At 39.7% G+C, this 20,326-nt stretch overlaps 1 protein-coding gene across 1 annotated transcript; it reads left to right on the top strand.

Annotated features, from left to right (window-relative positions):
* On the top strand, nucleotides 1–19,469 carry LOC130695632 (calcitonin gene-related peptide type 1 receptor-like). Its single transcript, XM_057518798.2, has 11 exons — nucleotides 1–304; nucleotides 5,736–6,003; nucleotides 6,151–6,261; nucleotides 6,736–6,842; nucleotides 8,068–8,159; nucleotides 8,360–8,489; nucleotides 10,138–10,358; nucleotides 11,535–11,864; nucleotides 16,685–16,725; nucleotides 16,794–16,876; nucleotides 18,323–19,469. Exons 2-11 carry the CDS (start codon nucleotides 5,826–5,828, stop codon nucleotides 18,476–18,478), a joined length of 1,449 nt encoding a protein of 482 aa, XP_057374781.1. The 5' UTR covers nucleotides 1–304; nucleotides 5,736–5,825; the 3' UTR covers nucleotides 18,479–19,469.
* The last annotated feature ends 857 nt before the right edge of the window (nucleotides 19,470–20,326 follow it).

The raw sequence follows: 20,326 nt of genomic DNA, 5'->3' as shown, positions 1-20,326 counted from the left end.
CGCGCGCGCGTGCGGCTCTGCGTTTTTATCTTTCACTGGTGGGAAGTTATTAATTATCTTGTTTGACACAGAAGAAAGAGAAAAAAAAAAGGAGAAGGAATTCGGCGCTATTGAAATCTTGAAGAGAAAAGTGGCCGGTTTCTGAAATATTATTTTTAGACATTTGTGACCTGATCTTAACAGTGATCGTGTCTATAGTCCTCAGCTGTCGGACTGCAATCAGTTTTTTTTTCAACTGCATTAACGGTGAATTGGACATCCAATTTTGAAAAGGAAAGCTTAAGGAAATCATATTACAGAGACGGTAAGATGGAAAACCTCAAGACGGATTTTTAGTTCTTATCTGCCTTTCATTTGAAATGCAAAGGACGATGTTTGGCGTTCATTTATTATTTGGCCATGCACGCCTCTAACCGGGTTAAAAGCGAACGTATTACCTGCTTGAATATTATAGAATTTTACGGGCTCATTTATTGAACGATAGAGCTTCCTGTTTTTAGCTCGCTTTTTAATGCGATTACCTCATTGAAGCTACAGCTCAGCAAAGGCTGATCCTCTTGCTGTTTTCCATAGATATGATGAACAATTTAAAGAAGAAAATGTCTTCTAGGTGAAAGAATTAGCTCGCGCATAGCAAAGTTGAAGACGTTTCGACCGACCCATAGGCGCGTGGGTTGCTCTAATTTTTGTCATCCACAACTTGAAGGAGAACATTTTTGATCGTTTCAATGTTATTCACTTGAGCTGTATAGAAAACGTTTGGCGGCCGCCGAAAGAATCGATCGAAACGCGATGAATAAATCCATATGCTAGCGCAGGAACTAATGATTTCCCGACGATGGTCTTCTTCATTATTGGGGCGGCATCTCATCGGAATCTTTTCAATCAAAAAAAGAAAGTCGAAAGTCGACATTCACAAAAGAAATTGTTCAGATTGATATCTGCGCTTTGATGACTCGTGGCTAGGCGCATCCATAAATCTCATACGTAGCTTACATAGTTACAAGATCATGAGTTATCGAGGTTAAAGCGACTCTCCTCCTTGTCGGCCAGTTTTTTTTTTCTTCCTAAAATGGAAGGGAACGAGAAGAATAATGCCCTAACAGCATCGGGAGTTTGAAGAGTGGCAATCAACTAAAAGACGCCGAGGGTGGCATTTTTTTTTTTTTTTTAAAGAAGCCTATCAAGTTGACAAGCCTCCTTTTCGTCATTATCACTCATCCCGCAACTTTCCGAGAACACATCGGCAGCAAAACGTAGACGTTTGAATTCGGCGGCTCGCTTATGGCTGATTGATTGCCTGATTTCTTCTTTCCGGGTTGCCTCACTTCGTGGCTTTCCTATTGGCATATTGCGGATGTTATGCCATTTTTTTTTTTTTTTCTTTTGCCTTTCCTATTCTTGATATTAGCCCATTTACGGGTAAAAGGTTTGCTCGTGGGATAAGATAGAAAAAGAAAAAAAAAGGCAAAAGTGAATAAGAATAAGATAGAGGGGAAGGAGGGCAAATATGCAAATGTTAAATCCTCCTCCCCGGTGGGAGTGAGTGCGTCAGATTAGCGAGTGGCGGCACGCGCGACGAGTACCGCGTGCCGCGCATAAATTCACGGCATGCTGTACACTCTTCGAAACTGATTTTTCGTTCGGGAACGAGCTGACATTACACGTGATTCTTTTTTCTATGGTAATTCATTTTCTTTTTGCCTCCTATTTCGATTGATTGGCGCGTTTCTTTGTCGAATTCATTGATTGCTACAACCATCAATACATAATGGCCCGTGTTCGAAATCTTCCTGGATTTGAATGCAATACTTGTGTTGGAACACGCGAGCAAATTGTTTTTTTTTAAGATACTTATTAATGCCATGTTCTCGTCACGAAGCTTATTGGCGATCGGTGCTTGGTATAGCATGACCTTAACCCATATATAGAACGTATCGCTGATAAAGTACTAGTCTGTATCCTGATGAACCCCCCCCCCCCAAATAAAATGAAGTAATTTAATCAGTGGGCTGCTTCTCGTCTTTGTTGTTTACTCTTTTATTTTGTTATTCTTACTATGCTCTTCTTGTTGTTAGTTGGATCTTTGCCAACATATCTTCCTCGTCTTTTATTTTCGTTTGGCCGTACAATGCTTCCGTCGTAAGCGCGTAGGTCCATGATGAGCGACACTAGCAATAATTTTTAACGTCTTTTTTTCTTTTTTAGCTTCACTTGCATTGTTTGTGCCCAATGTGTTTCGATTAGACTGCGATCATACTGGGCAATCTAAAGAAGGATTTTTCCAACCCGTTGCCACGACTAAAACTCGTCCCAAATACGGGCATTTACAGGTTTCTCCAGTCCAATATAGACTATACCTTTGCCATATTTTCCACTGTACAAATCGTGATGTCAAGTTTATGTAACGTACGGATACTTAGGTAGATGAGAAATAATTATTTCTGAACCCAATCAACAAATGACTGCGTCTGAGTGCAAAACGGCGTTCTCCTGTAAATCATTCACTTCTAACTCGCGCCTAGATTTGCTGTGTGTTACAAGCCCATAGTACCAACTACTAATGGACGATGCGGTCTTTACCCTAGCTGTTTTTTTTAAAGCGTGATTTGCCGTAGCATTAGTACAGCACGCTAAAATGCAACTCCGCAGATACGGGATTTAGAAGGCCTGCTCTTTTATTTTTTTGCCAAATTGAGCAATGGGGGAGTTGATTACAGCCGAGGCTCCAAAGTTCAGTGATGCAGTGAAATCTCGGAAAATTGGAGATAATAAGAAAGCACAACAGACGGAAAAGGAAAACAAACCGACAGAAAACAAACAAACACAGTTGGAAGGAAAAGAAAAAAAATTCAATAAAAAGTTAAAGAATTAAAAAGGCTGTGAGCGTACGAGAAAAACAAAATAGACATAGACCTACACTATATTAAATTTCTAACTCAATTCTGCCTTTTAGCGTTTCACCGTGTCATCATCAGGCAACAACAAAATATGCAACACTTCTTTTGCGAGAGCAATTGGGTTTTCCGCAAACGCTCAGACCCTCCATATTGCGTTCTACGTTTTTATATTAGATCACCCGGAATGCCTTTAAAAAAATAAAATAAAGATGAAAGGAAGAATAAAATTCTGAGTGCTAAACACGGGCTCGCCCGGGAGAAGCTAAACGTAAAACAACGGGAGAAAAATTAAGGCAAAACAAGAATTCAGTGACGTTTTTTTTTTTAAATAGCTTATTTCCCGTAAAACAAGAGCGCAATTAGGTATCGTAAACGAAATAAAAATATAGAAGAAGCACAACGTTCGGTAAACTAATTAACCCCATCGTGCATTCCGCATTTCTATAGCGAGTGTAATGGACGGTCGTATGTCCGCATTCCACCATGTTTTTGTTTTGTTTCTGTTCACTTTAACCAACTGCCTCACGTATTTCATTCATTCGCAATCCGCGGTTGTTGTGTTTACCTTCTCGACGGTTGACACGAGAAAATAAATTCTATACCGACATGTTTCCAAGAAAACTTTGCGTGAAATAAGAGCCATCACACAGGGACGAATTGAAACCAATGTCTCAAGGTTCTTAGCGTTGCGATGTTGAGGCAATAGGCGGGAGATTGGCAATCGTGATTGATTTTTCTTCGCCATCAAGACGAGAAGAAGCGCGATGCTACATGCTTGTTTCGACGCGTGAGATGTTCTGAGAAAAGACAGCAATCACAGGACGCATTTATATCCATCATGTACGCCATTTTTTTTTGTAGGCAAATGCGCGGTAGAGAAGCTAAAGAAGAAATAGGCTTTTAAATATGAGGCATTGAGAAAAGAGGGTGATCCGAAAAAGAGGCATACAAGTCTGTTGTGCCACCAATTATTTTTCTTTGCTCAGTATTTATTCGTTTTTCTTTTTTCCTTTTAAAATTGATGTCTCGTATGTTGAGCTATCGATCGCTATTTTTATTTCTATTTACGGCGTTTTGGCCGATCGTAAGTGTCATGGAAAAAAAAAGGAAGGCCCGTTCTTGTAGGATGCGAAAAAAATAAAAGCTACGTAATAGAAACAAATAACAAAAAAAGCATATCACCTGTTTTGATTTTGGTCCATCGCCAAGGCACTTCATTCGATATGCAAAAAAATCTCGATACCACACGCTAAATCAATAAATCACGCAAGCACGTTAAGATATGATACCTGGGATAAGAAAGTCACTGAAAGTACACGACATTCAAAATAGAAAAAAGAGGGAATGGCTAAGCGTATATGTAACAAGAAATAAATAAATAAAAATAAAAGATAGCGCACCGTATACACCAAGCCTATACGCTATCCACTCTGTCTATGACAGACTACTTTTTCAACTTTAGCTTTGTGTTGAAGTAAAATACATTCACAAGCCGTTCGATTTTTCTTCGTCTTCTATTCGAACTAGCCATTTATGCGTCTCTATTCGATCGACATATGATGGCCTACATATATTTCTTTTTGCCTCTATTGTATTCTCTCTTTTCGGTCATCCTCTTATGTTATCAGGCTTTCCTTCGCTCTTTGCTCTTCGAGAAGAACGTATTCGCGTCTCTCACTCTTGTGTGCCGCTTCTTCGCATCAAAGTGCTTCATAATACTTTCCATCAGCTCTCTCAATTCGATATTTTTATCAGTGCCTGAAAGGAGAAGGGACACTCGCCATCGACTCGTGTCCACCATTGAGACGGGCGGTGCGGATACGTGCGCAATATGATAGCCAACTACAGAGAGAGTGCGTCTATTCCCATTGTATAGTCACGGCCAAGTAAGGGATGGGAGGCAAGAACAAAACAAAAGACAACTAGAAAAGAAACGGCCGTATCACGCGCATAGGCAACCAAGCGTGAAAAAAGAGCATCCATACGCAACAGCGTTTATTTTATTTATTTATTTTTTTCTTTCACCCTCTTTTGATATTGTTTTTAATATTACGTTTAACGGATGGCTGATGTGTGTGTGTGAGCATTGGCACCGTTCCCAAACTATATAGGGGTGCGGGCTTGGAGGCAAATGTCTACGCATTTTCGATCCTTCGTTTATGATCGAAAAGCGAACGGCTTACCGGCAATCGTGTAGGCTCGTGCCTCTAGGCGAAGACTTTATAAGACACCTGCTCGTAAAAAAAAGGCATCGGTAGGCATCATAAAGATCGTTACAGGTCGCCATGGCAGAGCCATTTGACGTCTCGTTGTGTTTGCACGCCAACTGAAATAACAGTTTTTGCCTTCTTCTTTAAAAAAAAAATAATGATTTTCTTTTTTCGTGCTGTTCCTAGGGCAATGGTAGTTCGATATCACTTATAAGGATTACCCTTATATATACTACGTCTAATGTATTTATTTTTTAAATAGAAAAATATTTTTTGGTGGCGTTGAATAAATTGAAATAAATTGAACATAGATTTTTCATATTGGCGAAGCTGTTAGAACGCAGCTACGCATTTACGAAATGTGTGATGATTTTCGATTTGGACCTCACCTGTGCGTTGTATATATTTCTGTAATATCTATAAAAAACTAAGTGGCGTTGACGGCACTAACGACCGGAAGCGCCACGGGCTGTTTTAGTTCTAAATTTGCGAGCCTGTCGAACTAAAAAAAAAAAAAATCCTGGCCGTGTGCATGTATTCTCATTTTTTTAAAATTATTATTAACGATGGACGCTGAGAAAACAGTTAAACTATAAAAAAAGAAAAATGTTTTTTTTTAAATTAGGACGGAGTTTAAAAAAAAAAATCCTGAGGGCGGACTAGCGGACCGAAATAACCGAGGCACCGTTAACAAGGTGGGCTGACGCTGATCTTGATGGAAATTTCAGATTCATCAAGCAATGTGATGGATGCCGAAATCATTCGGCACGCGCACAACCACACGGACGAGGAAGAAAATTCGGTCTACAGCGCGGGCATGGTGCCCGACATGATGTGGAAGATTCGAGAAGATTGCGAAAGACTCATGGCCAATTACAACGAGTCTTCTGAAGGTGAGTTCCAATCAGTGGACATTTACATTCTCCGTTGCAGTTCTCGAGAAGCTGTAGTACGCCGGAAAAAAAAAAACAGAAATTCAAATTTTAGGGGTTTAATGAATAATTATGCATATTTAAAAAAAAAAAAAATGAAATTTGCAGAGCTTTATTGTCCGCCTACGTTCGATGGATGGTCTTGCTGGAATGCTACCCCCGCTGGCCGGATTTCGGTAGCGCCGTGCCCGTATTTCATCACCGGCTTCGATCCGCAGAGTAAGATGAGGCTCTATTCATTTCTGAATGTTGTCTATTTCCGTTTTGTTTTGTGCGCTGAAAACATCGGCGAATGATCCCGCGAATGATTGATTGACACAGCGGGATAAGAAGGTATGGGGGTCACATAAACTTGGATAACAAGATTGGGAGGGGTGGGGAGTAGAAGGAGATGAGGAGCACGTAGTTCGCCATCGGTATTCATCACTCGGAATTACGAGTGCTGGACGGGAAGCCATTCAAAATAGCTAAATTGTTGAATGATGGCGGACGTTTTTGAATTACGTATCTATGCCAACTGCACTCGATCGCTGTATCCTGCAATGACTGGGGATCTTTTGAACTATAACGCGGGATATTGGAGAGTAATAGTCGAATTTGGGATCCCCTGTTTTTTAGCTGAATAATTCTTTTGAAACGTGACGAGTGCCGCGAAACACGGAGAGAGTGATTAATGAGCGCTTAATCAAACAGGAATGGCGCACAAAGTGTGCACTGAGGAGGGCACCTGGTTTCGGCATCCGCAATCCAACCTAATTTGGTCGAACTACACAACTTGCGTCGACGTCGAAGATCTAGAGGTACGCTATGTCATAACATTTCTTTTTTGTTTTGTTTTTTCGACAAGATTTTGGAGTGAATAATTATTACTGATGTGATCTCTGTTGGGATTCGGGAGGAAATAAAGCAACACAACACTCAGATGGCGTTCGTGTTTATTTAGAGAGCGTCTCAGTTTTGGAACTAGATACAAGGAAATAGCACCAGACGCAATTTCGCGTTTCGCTCGTATCAAAATCAAAGTGAACAACAGATTTTAATGCAATTTTCTATTGATTCTGTCTAACTGCATAGTCCAGGCTGTTTTGGTAACATCTGTAATTATAGACGAACCTCTTGAAAAGCAGCTATAGACACAAGTCCTGTACTCTACAGAATTCGTGACAGGGCTGGGTGTGAAGGTAATGTGCACGGTTGGATCATCGATCGCGTTACCACTCAGTCGTTCGTCACTCACTGATAAGACAAAAAAAAAAACGAAGTAAATGTCTATGTTTATAATGGATGGGGGTTGCGTCCGTCCGAAAGCTGCGCTTAGTACATGAGAGATTTTACCCAACTTTTCCGGGACATCCGCGTGGGCCTGTTGCCAACGTCTTTTCTCGTCCGAGAGGACACCTCTAATCGAATTCACTTCTCGATATACTGTATATATATATATATATATATCATACCGCTACATTTTCTTTTTATAAGCCAAAGACAATGTTCATCATCGCACTTCGGGCTATATGGACGAACGGTAATCAAAAATGCTGACAAAATATAAAAAATAATAAAGAAAGAAAACGAGAGAAAAATAAATCATTCGCCTTGATTTATATGATGGCCATCAACAAAGAGTTTCTCTGTTTTCTTATAAAGAGATAGAGCGTGTAGCATAGTATAAGCGTGAATGATGTATCACGCTCAATTGCTTGCCGCAGGGGATGCGAAAAAAAGGAAGAAAAATTGCGCAACAGCCGCGAAACAAATCAGCCAAAAAGAAAAAAAAAGGGCTGGAGTAGCTGGAGAAATGAGCGGGAAAAAAAAAAAGACTTCGATGGCGAGTGACGCAATGATCGATGTAGCCTACAGAACAGAATGGGAAATAGTTTTATATATTTATTCATTTCTTATTTTTCCCTTCTCGTTGTGCTAATGACTTTGCGGCAAAGAGCTTGTATGTGACGCTCATCAATATCGAAACAAGAAAGACATCAAGTCGGAAATAAAAGATCGGCAATGTTTCTTCTTTTGTTGCAGATGAGGCAAGCCATCGTTAACGTCTACATCGCCGGTTACTCCGTTTCGCTGATTGCTCTCGTCATTTCGCTTGCCATTCTGATCGGTTTCCGGTAAGTGCCATCATTAAATGTCTCGATGAATTGATAACAAACGCGACACTCCCTTTATAAAAAAAACCCAGCACCCTGTTTTTTTTTGCGGTACGTTATATAGACGTCCTCTATATCTAAACAAATGTTAATCATGTTCTTCGTAATGATTTGCTATTTATGCAAAACTGCCGGGCCAATGTTCTATTTTTTTTTTTCAGGCAGAATTTGAAGTGTACGAGGATTTACATCCATCGCAACCTGTTCGCCTCATTCATCATCAACAACGCCATGTGGCTGCTCTGGTATAAAGGCGTCGCCGACCAGCCAGAAGTTCTCCTCGATAATCGGGTAAACAACTATGTGTATGCAGCATATATATACACACACCAGCCAATTTCAGTGAAATTGATTAGCTTTGTACATCACCGATCGCAGAGAGACGCTGAAAAAAACAAAATTGCATTTGATTCGCTAGAAATCGAAAATATCGATAAAAAAAATGCTTATTTATTTAGGCTGCGTGTAGGTAAATCTGTTTGATTTAGCTATTTTAGTATCGAGCGAATCAATCGAACCGAAATGAAAAGGGAGGAGGAGAAGGGAGGGGCGTGATGAATGCGCCTCTATATTTTAATTTCGCTCGTCATCTATCGATAGATGCATCCAATATGCAAGCATAATCCCACGGGCCTCTGTGGCATATGTGTCAATATTTACATATGGGGACGATGTCATCATCCAACCAATAGCACACGATTTCAGCGTTTTTTTTTTAATATTTTTAATGTCAGGCTCGCGTTAGTCGGTATTCCCTATTTATTTAATTGAATTCTTTTCGTTTTTTTTTATAACGTCTGCGTAATCGTGTCCGCTTTCGTTCGGGATATTGGTCGTTGAAAATGATTTTTCCCGACAGAATTGATGTGGCCTTTTTTTCGTGCTAGGAACTGTCGTTTCTAAATTTTTGGGGGTCTTTTGTCCTCAAAGGAGGAGCGATGATCGATGATGTACTAGCGTAGACAGAGAACTTTCGAACGGGACCCAAAGACACGTCAACTTGATGGTGTAGAATAAAGGAAAACAAAACTACACACAAAACAAATAAGGGAAAGTTTTTTTTTTTCGAAAAGGAAAAAACACAAGCGAGTGGATTATGCGAGAAAGAAAAGATCTGTGAAGCGAAAAAGACCCCCCGCTTTTTTCTTTTGGAAAAGAAAAGAAAAGTCAGGACATGGTGATGTATCGAGTCAGTTATCCTTCATCAATTGTTCCGGCCTATATACGTATATTTTGTTCTTCTGCCTCAGTCACATGTTCTGATCATTTTGACTGATCGTGTACGTGCAACTGATTTTTCTTTTTTTTTTTCCCCTTTCCCTGTGACAATAATTCGGTAGTTTATGGCAGCATATACGTGCACGATTTTTTTTTTTTGCCACCATTTTTTATATAAACTTCGACTTATACTGACTGGTATATAGCACCATTTCTATATAGCTTGTCAACTCACTATGATGCTCCGTCAAGTCAGAGAAAGCCCCACTGCCAATTGCGAACAGCCCCAGCAAAGGCAAGATCAATAATCTTGTCAGCAATTGTCCCCCCCCCCCCCCGTTCTCTCGCATCCATGTAGGATAACGATGAGAAACAACGCTATAGCAACAATGAACAATAACTAGAAACATTTTATGTTTTCATATTTGCCAGGCAAGAAAGGAAAAATTTAAAAAATAAAAAGACTGAAACATATCACGTTTAAAAATAGATCGAGAAAAAAATGCCAGAAAGCCTGTGTCTGGCAAAAATTTGTTAACCGTGTCAAACTGACTTGATGGATTGCATTGATCCAAAGAATGTTTCGAGAGAACTATGTTTAATCGACTTTTACGTCATGCTGAGCATTGTAAATTGTTTCTTTTTTTTTTTTTTTTTTTTTTAATTTAAAATCATTCGTTTTATTTATTTATTTATTTCTTTTTTCGGGGCTCGGTGTCAGACCGGTTGCAAGATCCTACACGTCTTGCTTCACTACTTCTTGGTCTCCAACTACTTTTGGATGTTCTGCGAGGGACTCTACCTGCATACAGTCCTGGTGGTGGCTTTCCTATCCGAAAGCTCCATTATGAAATGGTTCCACCTGATCGGCTGGGGGTTACCTGCCGTCGTGACAGCAACATACGCCGGCGTCAGGGCCTCCATTCCCGAAGAAACCAACCAGTAAGTTTTATTTAACGTTTCGCTAACACATTTTTATTGACACATCTGTTCATATTTCGAAGAATCTTCTCTCAAGACCCGTAGGTGACGTCTTATATTCTTTTGCCAATGGAACAATAGAAGTGTAGCAACGTGAATGCTATAGAAAGATTGCCTCCTAACGTTAAGTGGAATGTTCTTGTTGGTATACAGCCCTACGGATGTGTTTCATTTGATTATACAATTGCATTCCATCATTCCCTCTTTTGGAAAGACACGTGACATCATGGCGCCCCTGATGGCATATATCTAGTCAATGAGTGATGATGTACTGTAAGTGTATAGGTTTGGGGCAAAAGCCTCCGAGCACCAGTCCAATTCCGCGAACCGGCCCAGGCTTTTTTTAGACACCGGGATAGATGTCAAATGCTTTCGCCTATGCCATAACTATTCGTCGACGTATAGATATGACGTCTAAATATATTTTTCTTTCACGTTTGCGGCTTTCTTATTGCGCACAGCTGATGTCTGAAAAGCTTCTCCTCTTATTGCTCTTTTTTTTTTGTACATAAATAAATGCGGAAAAAGCCAGTGGGGATAGAGCGCTGGAAACGGAGAGATGCAAATAACAAGGTACACGAGAGACAAGGCCATCAAGATATTTGTTACGACTTCGTGTGTCTTATCGATTCCATTTCCTTTGCTAAAAAAAAACATGTCAGAAAACCGCCCGTCACAACGGTCATGGAACATCCCCCCCCCCCCCCCACAAATCACTTCGATTTCTTTATTATTGTAAAGGTAAAAAAAAATGAAGAGTCATCTAGTTTTTTTGTTTAGATTCTATCCTTATTTTTCTCTTATCGGTGTGAGGTTATCAGTGTGTGCATCGTGACACTTGAAATTTCCCGCGTATTTTTTTTTCCCATTTATTTTATCGATGCATTGCGATGTGGAACAAAAGTGGGGGAGCGCATAATGTATACACTACCGGAAAACACACCAATCCACCGATACTGAAGATCACCTCGTTATCGCTCTCTTGTCCCATCGTCTCTATTCCGTTTCTCTACTCTTTTAACATCATTTTCAATGTCATTTGACGTGTCACGTACGCCATCTGACACCGTGTGCCGTTTAGAATGAACGGAACGTTCAAACGCGATCAATTCTTTTAAAATATTTTATTATTCCTAGTTGCTGGATGGAAGAGAGTCGATCAACGTGGATCCTGTCCGGTCCGGTCTGTTTGTCTATGCTGACAAACGCATTCTTCCTTGTCAACATCGTACGTGTCCTGGTGACCAAACTGAAGGCACCCAACGCGACCAGTTACAACGCGGCGCCTCAAGGACACCGTTCCAGTGAAGCTCACAGGGCAGAGATGCGCACGGACGGCCAAAGACCAGACGAAGCTGACGGACGGACAAACGGCCATGTACCAGCACTAACCAATTCGTCAGCAGGAGGCGGAACGTCCTCTCATCGCACCAGCACTTCCCTCAACGGTCTCCGTAAGGCAGTCAGGTAAAAAAAAAATAAATAATAAATAAATCATTTGAACATTTTTGGTTGGAGGGATAAAATAAGTTGTTTAATCAGCGAGGCATCACATGTTTGCGTGGATTGATAAGGAAAAAAAAGGACCGATTTTTATGAGGTTTTGAGTCGCGCGTTTTCAATTCCAAACGGGCGGAAACGAACGAACATGGCGCCACAATCCGAATGCGACCTTTTAATTTCATGCTTCGGCACGTTCGACGATCAATCGTCGTGTGCATCATTTTCCATTTTTTGTCATTATAATAGATAAGCCAATGTCATAAATTCTGGCTAAGGATTTTATTTTTTTTTTGCGACATAGATCCAAAATATGTCTGATGGCGCTAAGCGATTGTATAACCGTCTGACGCACGTACGTCAGCAGGACACAATCGCGTTTTTTTTTAAATTTATTTTAGCTATCGAGTACGGATGTCAAAGAAAAAAAAAAGCAAAAGAAATAGCGCATTTTTAATCGCGTACGTTGTTTTTAGCGCTAGATAATAGTGTCACGTGATATGCAAAGTATTCCCCCCGGTTGCGCAGCATGGCCTGCGAATGATTGAATTTATCTGCTTTAACAGAAAGAATTACATTGAAATGCTTAGTTTGACACGTTTTTTATAGTATATTATACACACAGTCGGCTTGGGGTTTTAGAAACAATTTTTGTAATCCTGCTGGTACGGCATACCATCACGACGTCAATGTCGTTCCGAAGGTATCGATTCAAACTGTAGAGACGTGGGCTAGCCCGTTTAATATGTCAGCAACTTTGGGTAGATACGCAATGAAACAGGCAAGAAGCTTAGCGTGTTGGAACTTGTTCAACTTGTCAATGAGAAACACATATAAGTCGGAGATTTCTCTTTAAAAAATTTGCAGCTTGGAAAAGACTATCCTTGTTTCTAAAACCCAGTCCTTTTCCCTTAAGTTTTTGTCAATTAAGAGATTTTTTTTCCAACGAACAGGATATAAAAATCTGTGAAAAAAAAAAGTTGCCAAACAGTAAGTTCGGATCGCTGAGGGAAATCGAAACATAGTTCAGCTTTGGTTTTGTTACAAGTATATACTGTATTTTTATTTTTATATTTCTTTCCTCCCACAGTTTCTGTCATTGAATTTCGTGCGTTTCTAGCGTCAGCAGATTTCATTTGTATATAGCCCGACAGATTTTTACGGGTTGTGTCAAATGGTCGGAAATGATGGGATGAGGCTTAAACCAGGCTCTTTTCGCTTCTCTTTTCTATTTTAAAAAAAAAACGAGGAAATTTTATGACAGGAATGAAAATAAATTGAAAGGATCTCTAGAAACTCAATCGATTTTTATAGATCTAAGAATATAACGACCACGTTGAATAGACTAATAAAAGATTACGCGACGATCAGGCTGAACGAAATTTGAATTTAATTTCGTTATCGTATACATTCGCTTCATCAAACACGTTTACCTTTTCCTATACATGTATGTTTATAATTTCTAATTTTTTTTTTCCATTTCGAAAATCAGGAGAAACTTTACCTTCACGATTCTAGTTATAAGTTTCCAGAAGACACAACGCCCACGCTATTCAAATTTAACTCGATCTGCATATCATCTTGACGCAAACAAAGTTACTCCGTCTCTCTTGTTAGAGCATTCCTTTTTTTTTTCGTTGTTCTCCCCCCCCCCCCCCCTTTTATTCTTCCTGATTCGTTTTATGTTGGCGTAACGTACACACATATGGAACGCTGGAGGATATCTCGTATTATTGTATTTTCTTTTTCCCCAAACGAAAAGGAAAACACAAAACTTTGTTTCTGCTATCTAGCTATACGTTATAATTATATTTGGGGAAAGACGCAAAACTTATGTAAGTGCCACTGATGCCTTTTCTTTGAAACAGTGTCGCCAGTTCTTCTCACTTCGTCTGATGTATTTTTTTTTTCGTATTTTGCTTCGCCAGCACACGCATAAAAAAGAAAAAGGAGAGGAAGAAATGGAGATGTTGTTTAATACGTGCGGTGATTCTCCGTACTGGCTGCGTGTTATACGGGATTCCCATTTTGTGTACATTTGCATTTCAATCTCTATACGTCGGCTGTTTGCGCAAGGCTAACGTCGTTGACAACGACGTCGGTTCCGTGCAAGTCTAATAACAGCGTTACGTCAGCATTATATTCATCGCCGAAGAACATAACATTTAGAACATTCGGCTGCGTCCAAAAAGCGCTTGACATTTACACGTATACGCATTACATTCTATAGCAACGAGTTGACTTGTACAAATAAAAAATGCCAAACAGAAGCAAATGGATGGGTCGTGAAAATGTGTAAGCGCCAGACATCTGGCGTGTCTTGATTTGCACAACGTTTTTTGCTTTCGATGCCACGGCGTGAAAATGGACATCATTTTCACGGCAAGACGTGGGCTTGTCTAGCAGCAAGCAGCCAGTTGTTGGCTGTCTGTTTGATTTTGTCTGCGTTGCAGTGTTCGCAAGCTGACCAAATATAATCGTATAGCACATTGGGACAGCTGTCTTCGTAGAACAATCAACACTAACCGCAATATAGTCGTGCTACTGTCGTGCATAGTTTTCTTTGCAATCATCCGCGGGTAATCAGTTGGCAAACAAACGGCTGGCCCGTCCAACTTGGCGGCAGGAAAGCCATCCAGCCCAAACAAGTTGAATATATACGTATACAGGATAATAGACGTTGTATACAGTATACATGGGGAACACACGTCAGACATTGCAGCTGAACGCGTGTGGATAACCTCGGCCATTGTCAATCTATACGCGTTAGCATTTCTGACCATTGTTCTCTCTGTATATGGTTTCTGCCATTTTGATATTTCAACTTCAAAGACTTCCCCTGTAAAAAAACAAACAAAAAAACACTAAACGTAAGTGTACATAAGGGGAAAGAATCGGACCATCGGGAGACATAAGACATAACCCTCATGTAGTATTAGAAGCATGCAGCATGTTTCTCTTTCAAAGCCCGAGATTCATAGCACATAGTTCATCAGAGATTCTTCCTTATTCTTTTACTTTATAAATCTTTATTATTATTATTGTTTTTTCTCTACTCCGCCTGTCTGTTTTTTTTTAAATCTTTTCTATCGGTAAATCTTAGCTCTATTTATTAGCCCTTCTTCCGCTGTGGAAAATCAAACTATTGCTCAGTTGCTATATAGGCAGCTAATGCTGCGCAGGAACATAACGACACCATACTTATTTTGCTTTGATTTCTTTTTTTTTCTTTTTCGGATATTGGCATAATGCGAATGGCATATATATATATACAGTATAAAAAAAAGAAAAATAGGCTAAGAAATTAGCAAGTAGGGATATCAAAATGTCTTTATCGCTGTTAAAAAAAAAAACGAAATGTCCGGACGTGGAAATGAAACTGATGTGATAACGGTGCACCATTTCTCCATACGAAATGCTTGTATAGTTTTTTTTTTTAAAGGCCCACTTATACGGATTGATTGGTAGAAAAAAGATGGCGGATGCTACTAAAAAAGGCGAAGCAAAAAAAAAAAAAAAAAAAAAAGGGAGGCAATTGATCGTTTGGACTACGCGTGCTGAAAGAATTCCAGGCCATTTATTGGCTCTGTAATGTTAAGTTCTTAGTCGTTATGAGTGAGCCATTAAACCGTTGGTGTGGTCACGTAAAAGTATTTGTGGCTATGCCATGTCCGCTATATGAAAGGAATAGCATTTGACACGAGCTCGTTGTCCCTTTTCTTTTTTTTTGCCTCATTTTATATATACCTGGTTAATACATCTGACGTTTCCCCCCCTTTTATGCGTGTCGCTACTATGAAGCCAGTGTTAATTAACCAGCAAACGAGCAGCTGGAAGTCGTCCGCGATCGATGCTTCATACGAACCCGAGCATATATTTGAAGATCTTTCTAAAAAAAAAAAGCACAGTTAAATTAAATTATGTAAAGCATGTTAAAGTTATGTAAGCAGATGTTTACATGGCGTGCAATTACAACACACTTCGACGTACATAAGAGGAAGCTCTGCTCGGCGGATGATTTGCTTCACTGACGTAATGTTACGTATGTTGTATAAAACGACGTAACGAAACGAGACCAACATGCCAAATTTGCTGTAAAGCGAGATGCGTCTCGAATAATGAGGCCAGTGCAGGTCATCAAGCGCGCATGTTCATGTGGCTTTCGTTATATGCCCCCCATCTTATGTTTACTCTACACAACCGAAGCGCGTATATATTTATTTCTTGAGGGGTTTTTGCCTGTTCGTTTTATGTTTCAGCATATAATCACCCATCTATTATGGATTTACACTCTCGTTCAGCCATCAGCATAACTCGTAATAAATCAAAAGAAACGCAGTTGTTTAAAAAATAGGAGTCGGATTTAAATGTGAAAGAGAACGCATATATATACAGTATATTCTCACGCAAGGGGCGTAGAGATCGAGCTTCTACTGTAAGGGGAATCAAGTTCACTTTAATGGTGGGCGGATTGTTGTGGCTTATTAGACGCGGTCGTCTTATAACCACGCGTTTACATATATCATCCTGGAAAAGTTTTGTATCGTGCCTATGGCTATGCTCGTACGGCTTTATTATTCACAAGTTACGAATATGCAAATGCTTCTTGATACGAAGGGTAGCGAGACCGTATATAGGCCTCTGCAACCGACGTCATACGTCATTAAGAGTGTCATTAGATATGTACTTGTGTTAGATTTGATTGTAGGTCGATGTTTTACGCTCTTAATTATTTGGATGTCAAATGAATTTCAATCGTTCTTTTCGGTTTGATTTGTTGATTGCAGGGCTACGTTGATTTTGCTGCCGCTACTCGGACTTCACTATGGTAATGAATTGACATCTAATTTTCATTTAATAACGTTGCTTTAAAGAAATGCTAATTTTCAATTGTAGTGGTTATGCCGTTTAGACCGGAGGCCGGTGCTCCGGGTGAGATCGCCTATCAAATCGTCTCGGCCATTTTTACTTCGTTCCAGGTGAGAGTCACGTGATATTGCATTCTCCAATAATCAATGTATCCTTCCAATCACACATTAATGTGTCAACATGGAAAAATACTGACGGCAGAAATCAATCCCAAGTCACGGCTGCTCTTCTATAAATAGCCATCTAAATATGCATTTCATTGCGTAAGTGAATAAGACAGTTAAGGACTATAAAATTGATGGAATTCAACAGCAGTAGAACTGCGCATTCAAGACAACGTTTTATTGCCGCTCGTTTTCACATGAGCTATCCAAGTTATGCACTTAATTATAGCAAAAGCAACGCGCGGGCTGAGTATACATTCTCAGCCGCTAGCGAATCTATATGTCGCGCATAAAAACGAGTGGCTTCTCTATTGCTGTTTTTAATAGATAATGAGCGTGACGCAAGTATACCTAGTGATCCCTGGCGTGCGCACCCCAATCAGCGCTAATCGTCTGGCCATCAAAACTCTCGATTTATGAGGCCGATTTCGCTGCCACTCTTAATCGATGTAACAAAACGATTAGCGCGTTTCTTGATACCGCGTAGGCGTATAACAGCTAAACGCTAATGGTGGTCCTGCATGTCGGTATAGAACTTCGGTCGTATAGCTGGACGTGCAAAAGAGATCATTGTGTATGCACGTCCTACATTGAACGCGAGGTCAATCGACTCTTATATAGTCTAACGATAACTAATGATGGTTAAGAAATTCATTTGCTGTTCACTCTGCCTCTCGGTCGGATTATTTTATGGCTTCTTCGGTTGTATAGGCTCGTTCATATTACATGTGGAACCTGTCAAACCATCGCAAGTTGCCCTCAGTTATATGCATATTTAAGTGGTTCTCTTTGCTCGTATATACGGTCAATAACGTCAGGTATACGATATATAGTGGCTTAAATGATCAGGTGAAAACACAAGGTCTCTTCTGACGAAACTCATCCATATTCCAGACTTGGGTTTGCGCTTGAATTGTTTATGACCACGCCCGTCTGCCTTGTCCCGTGCATAGATTGGGCTGCACTCGCAAGCGAAATATAGCGATTAAGCATTCTTACGTTCACATGTAAATTGAAGGCTATACACGACTTTGGCTAGCCGCATTTTGCCAGCTGCGTTGTCTTGTTTTAGCGTCAAAACACTGGCACCGTAATGTATCCTACTACGCTAAATCTTGATTGTATATGCATATGCTGATGCAATTCAATTTGCTTTGTCACGAGCTGACGGACTATATATATCGTATAGTGTCTATCGATCTGGCTTGAGGTCTTCATTTGTCATTCTAATGCGACCTGTACATACACAAAATATACAGCGGCTATACGTTGCCGCCCCGTTTGCATATTGGGTGTATATACTGTATGTGCACCAAAATTAGATACGATAGGCATATTGGAACGGCCTAAAATTTATGTGTATTGATTTTTTTTGATTTTTGATTTATTTAGGGTCTGTGTGTAGCTTTCCTGTTCTGTTTCTGCAATGGTGAAGTGTTGAAAGTCCTGCGAAAAGAAATCGTCCGTTACGCCGCCACTCGTAAAGTTGGCCTTCAAAACCGTCGACTGATTTTACGATCTCAGCAACCGATGACGACCGAATTGTGAAAAATAAAAAAAAAATGATTTTCACATCACTCAATCTCCAAAACAGCTGATATATAATAAATGAAGTGATGCGGCCATAACGTGATCAGCCATCGTAAATCAATAAGTCGTATTTTTAAAGACAGAATTTTTTTTAATTTGTTTAAAAATCGCATTTCATTCACCGCCCATAATAATAAAAAAAATGCAGAGATTTTTTTTTTTGCATTTTAATGGCTTTACTTTCTTCTTTAATTCTTCTTTTTATGTTTATGCTTTGTGCATGGCGTGCTGTAGAGAATTCAAAGATGTTCATCTCAATCATAAACGACATTGCAAAAATCAATTAATCCCTCGTTATGTTCATGTGGCGCAAACCAAACTATTTGCACGTATGCGCATTCACCTCATTTGGCTTGAAATTTCATCCTTTCATGACGCCTTGATGGCCTGTATATATACTTCTCACGTCATGTATAGATAAGACATGCTATATAAAAATATAAAAGAAGTTAAATAATATAAAGAAATATGCAAACATCTGTGGGCAAGGTGAAGAGCCAACAACAACAAAAAAAGGAACAGGCAGCGCCAAACAGGAGAGACGTGTATACTTATATAGCGTCGGTTTATATATATATATTTAGTCAGTATATGTATTATGCTATTACGTCTGTATCATATTATATTACAGCCATCACCATATAGACGATAAAGAAAACTCTTGTCGACTGTATCGCTTGTATTTCTCCTTGGCAAAATTTCAAATTCATGTTGGCGTTTTTCGTGCGTGTGTGTGTGTGCGCGCAAACATCAGCTGACGTTATGTAGTTGCAGTTGAATGTATCACAGTGTATATACTTTTTGAAAACTCGTGCGTTAACCTTTCAACGTATATATATACAGCATTGTGGGGACGTTTTAACCATGCCACTAATGCATAGCCAACTCTTCTTTTTATTTTTCTTTGTTGCTTTTCCGATAAAATCAATAATTTAAGTGATGAATAATACACGGAAGTACTGTGTCGTAGATCTAGGCCTCAATCGACTTGTCCGCTTTTTTGAGTCATTCTCCGCGCTTTCCGTTCAAAGAGAAACGTGAAAGCGACTGTATTTAAAAAAAAAAAAGATTAAATAAATAAATGTATCGGCCATTTTGAGCATTTTTGAAAAGGGCAAAAAACTTGTCGAGAAACAAGTTAGTCAAGCGGATTTACCGTACGTCCTTAGACAGCACATCTAAAATGATAAAGAGGGTATAGAGCAAAACATCTTAAAAGAGAGGCCCGGACGAAATAACGCGTCGTATGACGAAGTTGAATAGAAAAGAAGAACAAAATGGACGCCAAAAATGGAAAAGTACAAGAACAACAAAGGAAATGCGCAAGAAGTTGAAAACGAGCAGAGGTCTCTCATATTCTTAGAAAGCGGCCGTTTGGGGAAATAGATCAAAGTGCGGCTTTTAATATATAGGCTATGCAACATGGCAAACACTGGACATTATCTATACACTATCATCTCAAAGCAATCAAAGTTCTTGAATATGGCACGAACCAGTTCCCGGTATTGTTTTTGGTGATTTCAAATCCGTTTGCTTTAAAGCGCAAGGCTTGTATAATAGCCGATGGGAATCGACCATTATTCAGTCCCTCTCATCTAAAAATTGTAGACAGTTTCTCAAAAACAATTGAAGTTAAAGGCACTCTGTCTTCTTATTTTGGAATGCTGGACATGTGAGCCTGTTCAAACGAGGAAACATCATTTGTGTACGGACTTCTAATAACCCACTCGCGGACATATTGTTATAATACCTCTGCAATAAGTCGTATAATTAAACGCTTGCCGCATTTAGACATCAACTTAAATA

This window comes from Daphnia carinata, chromosome 7, assembly GCF_022539665.2.
Source record: "Daphnia carinata strain CSIRO-1 chromosome 7, CSIRO_AGI_Dcar_HiC_V3, whole genome shotgun sequence".
Taxonomy (NCBI): Eukaryota; Metazoa; Arthropoda; class Branchiopoda; order Diplostraca; family Daphniidae; genus Daphnia; species Daphnia carinata.
The sequence above is the reverse complement of the archived record's forward strand: the minus strand, read 5'-3'. Positions and strand labels throughout refer to the sequence as shown.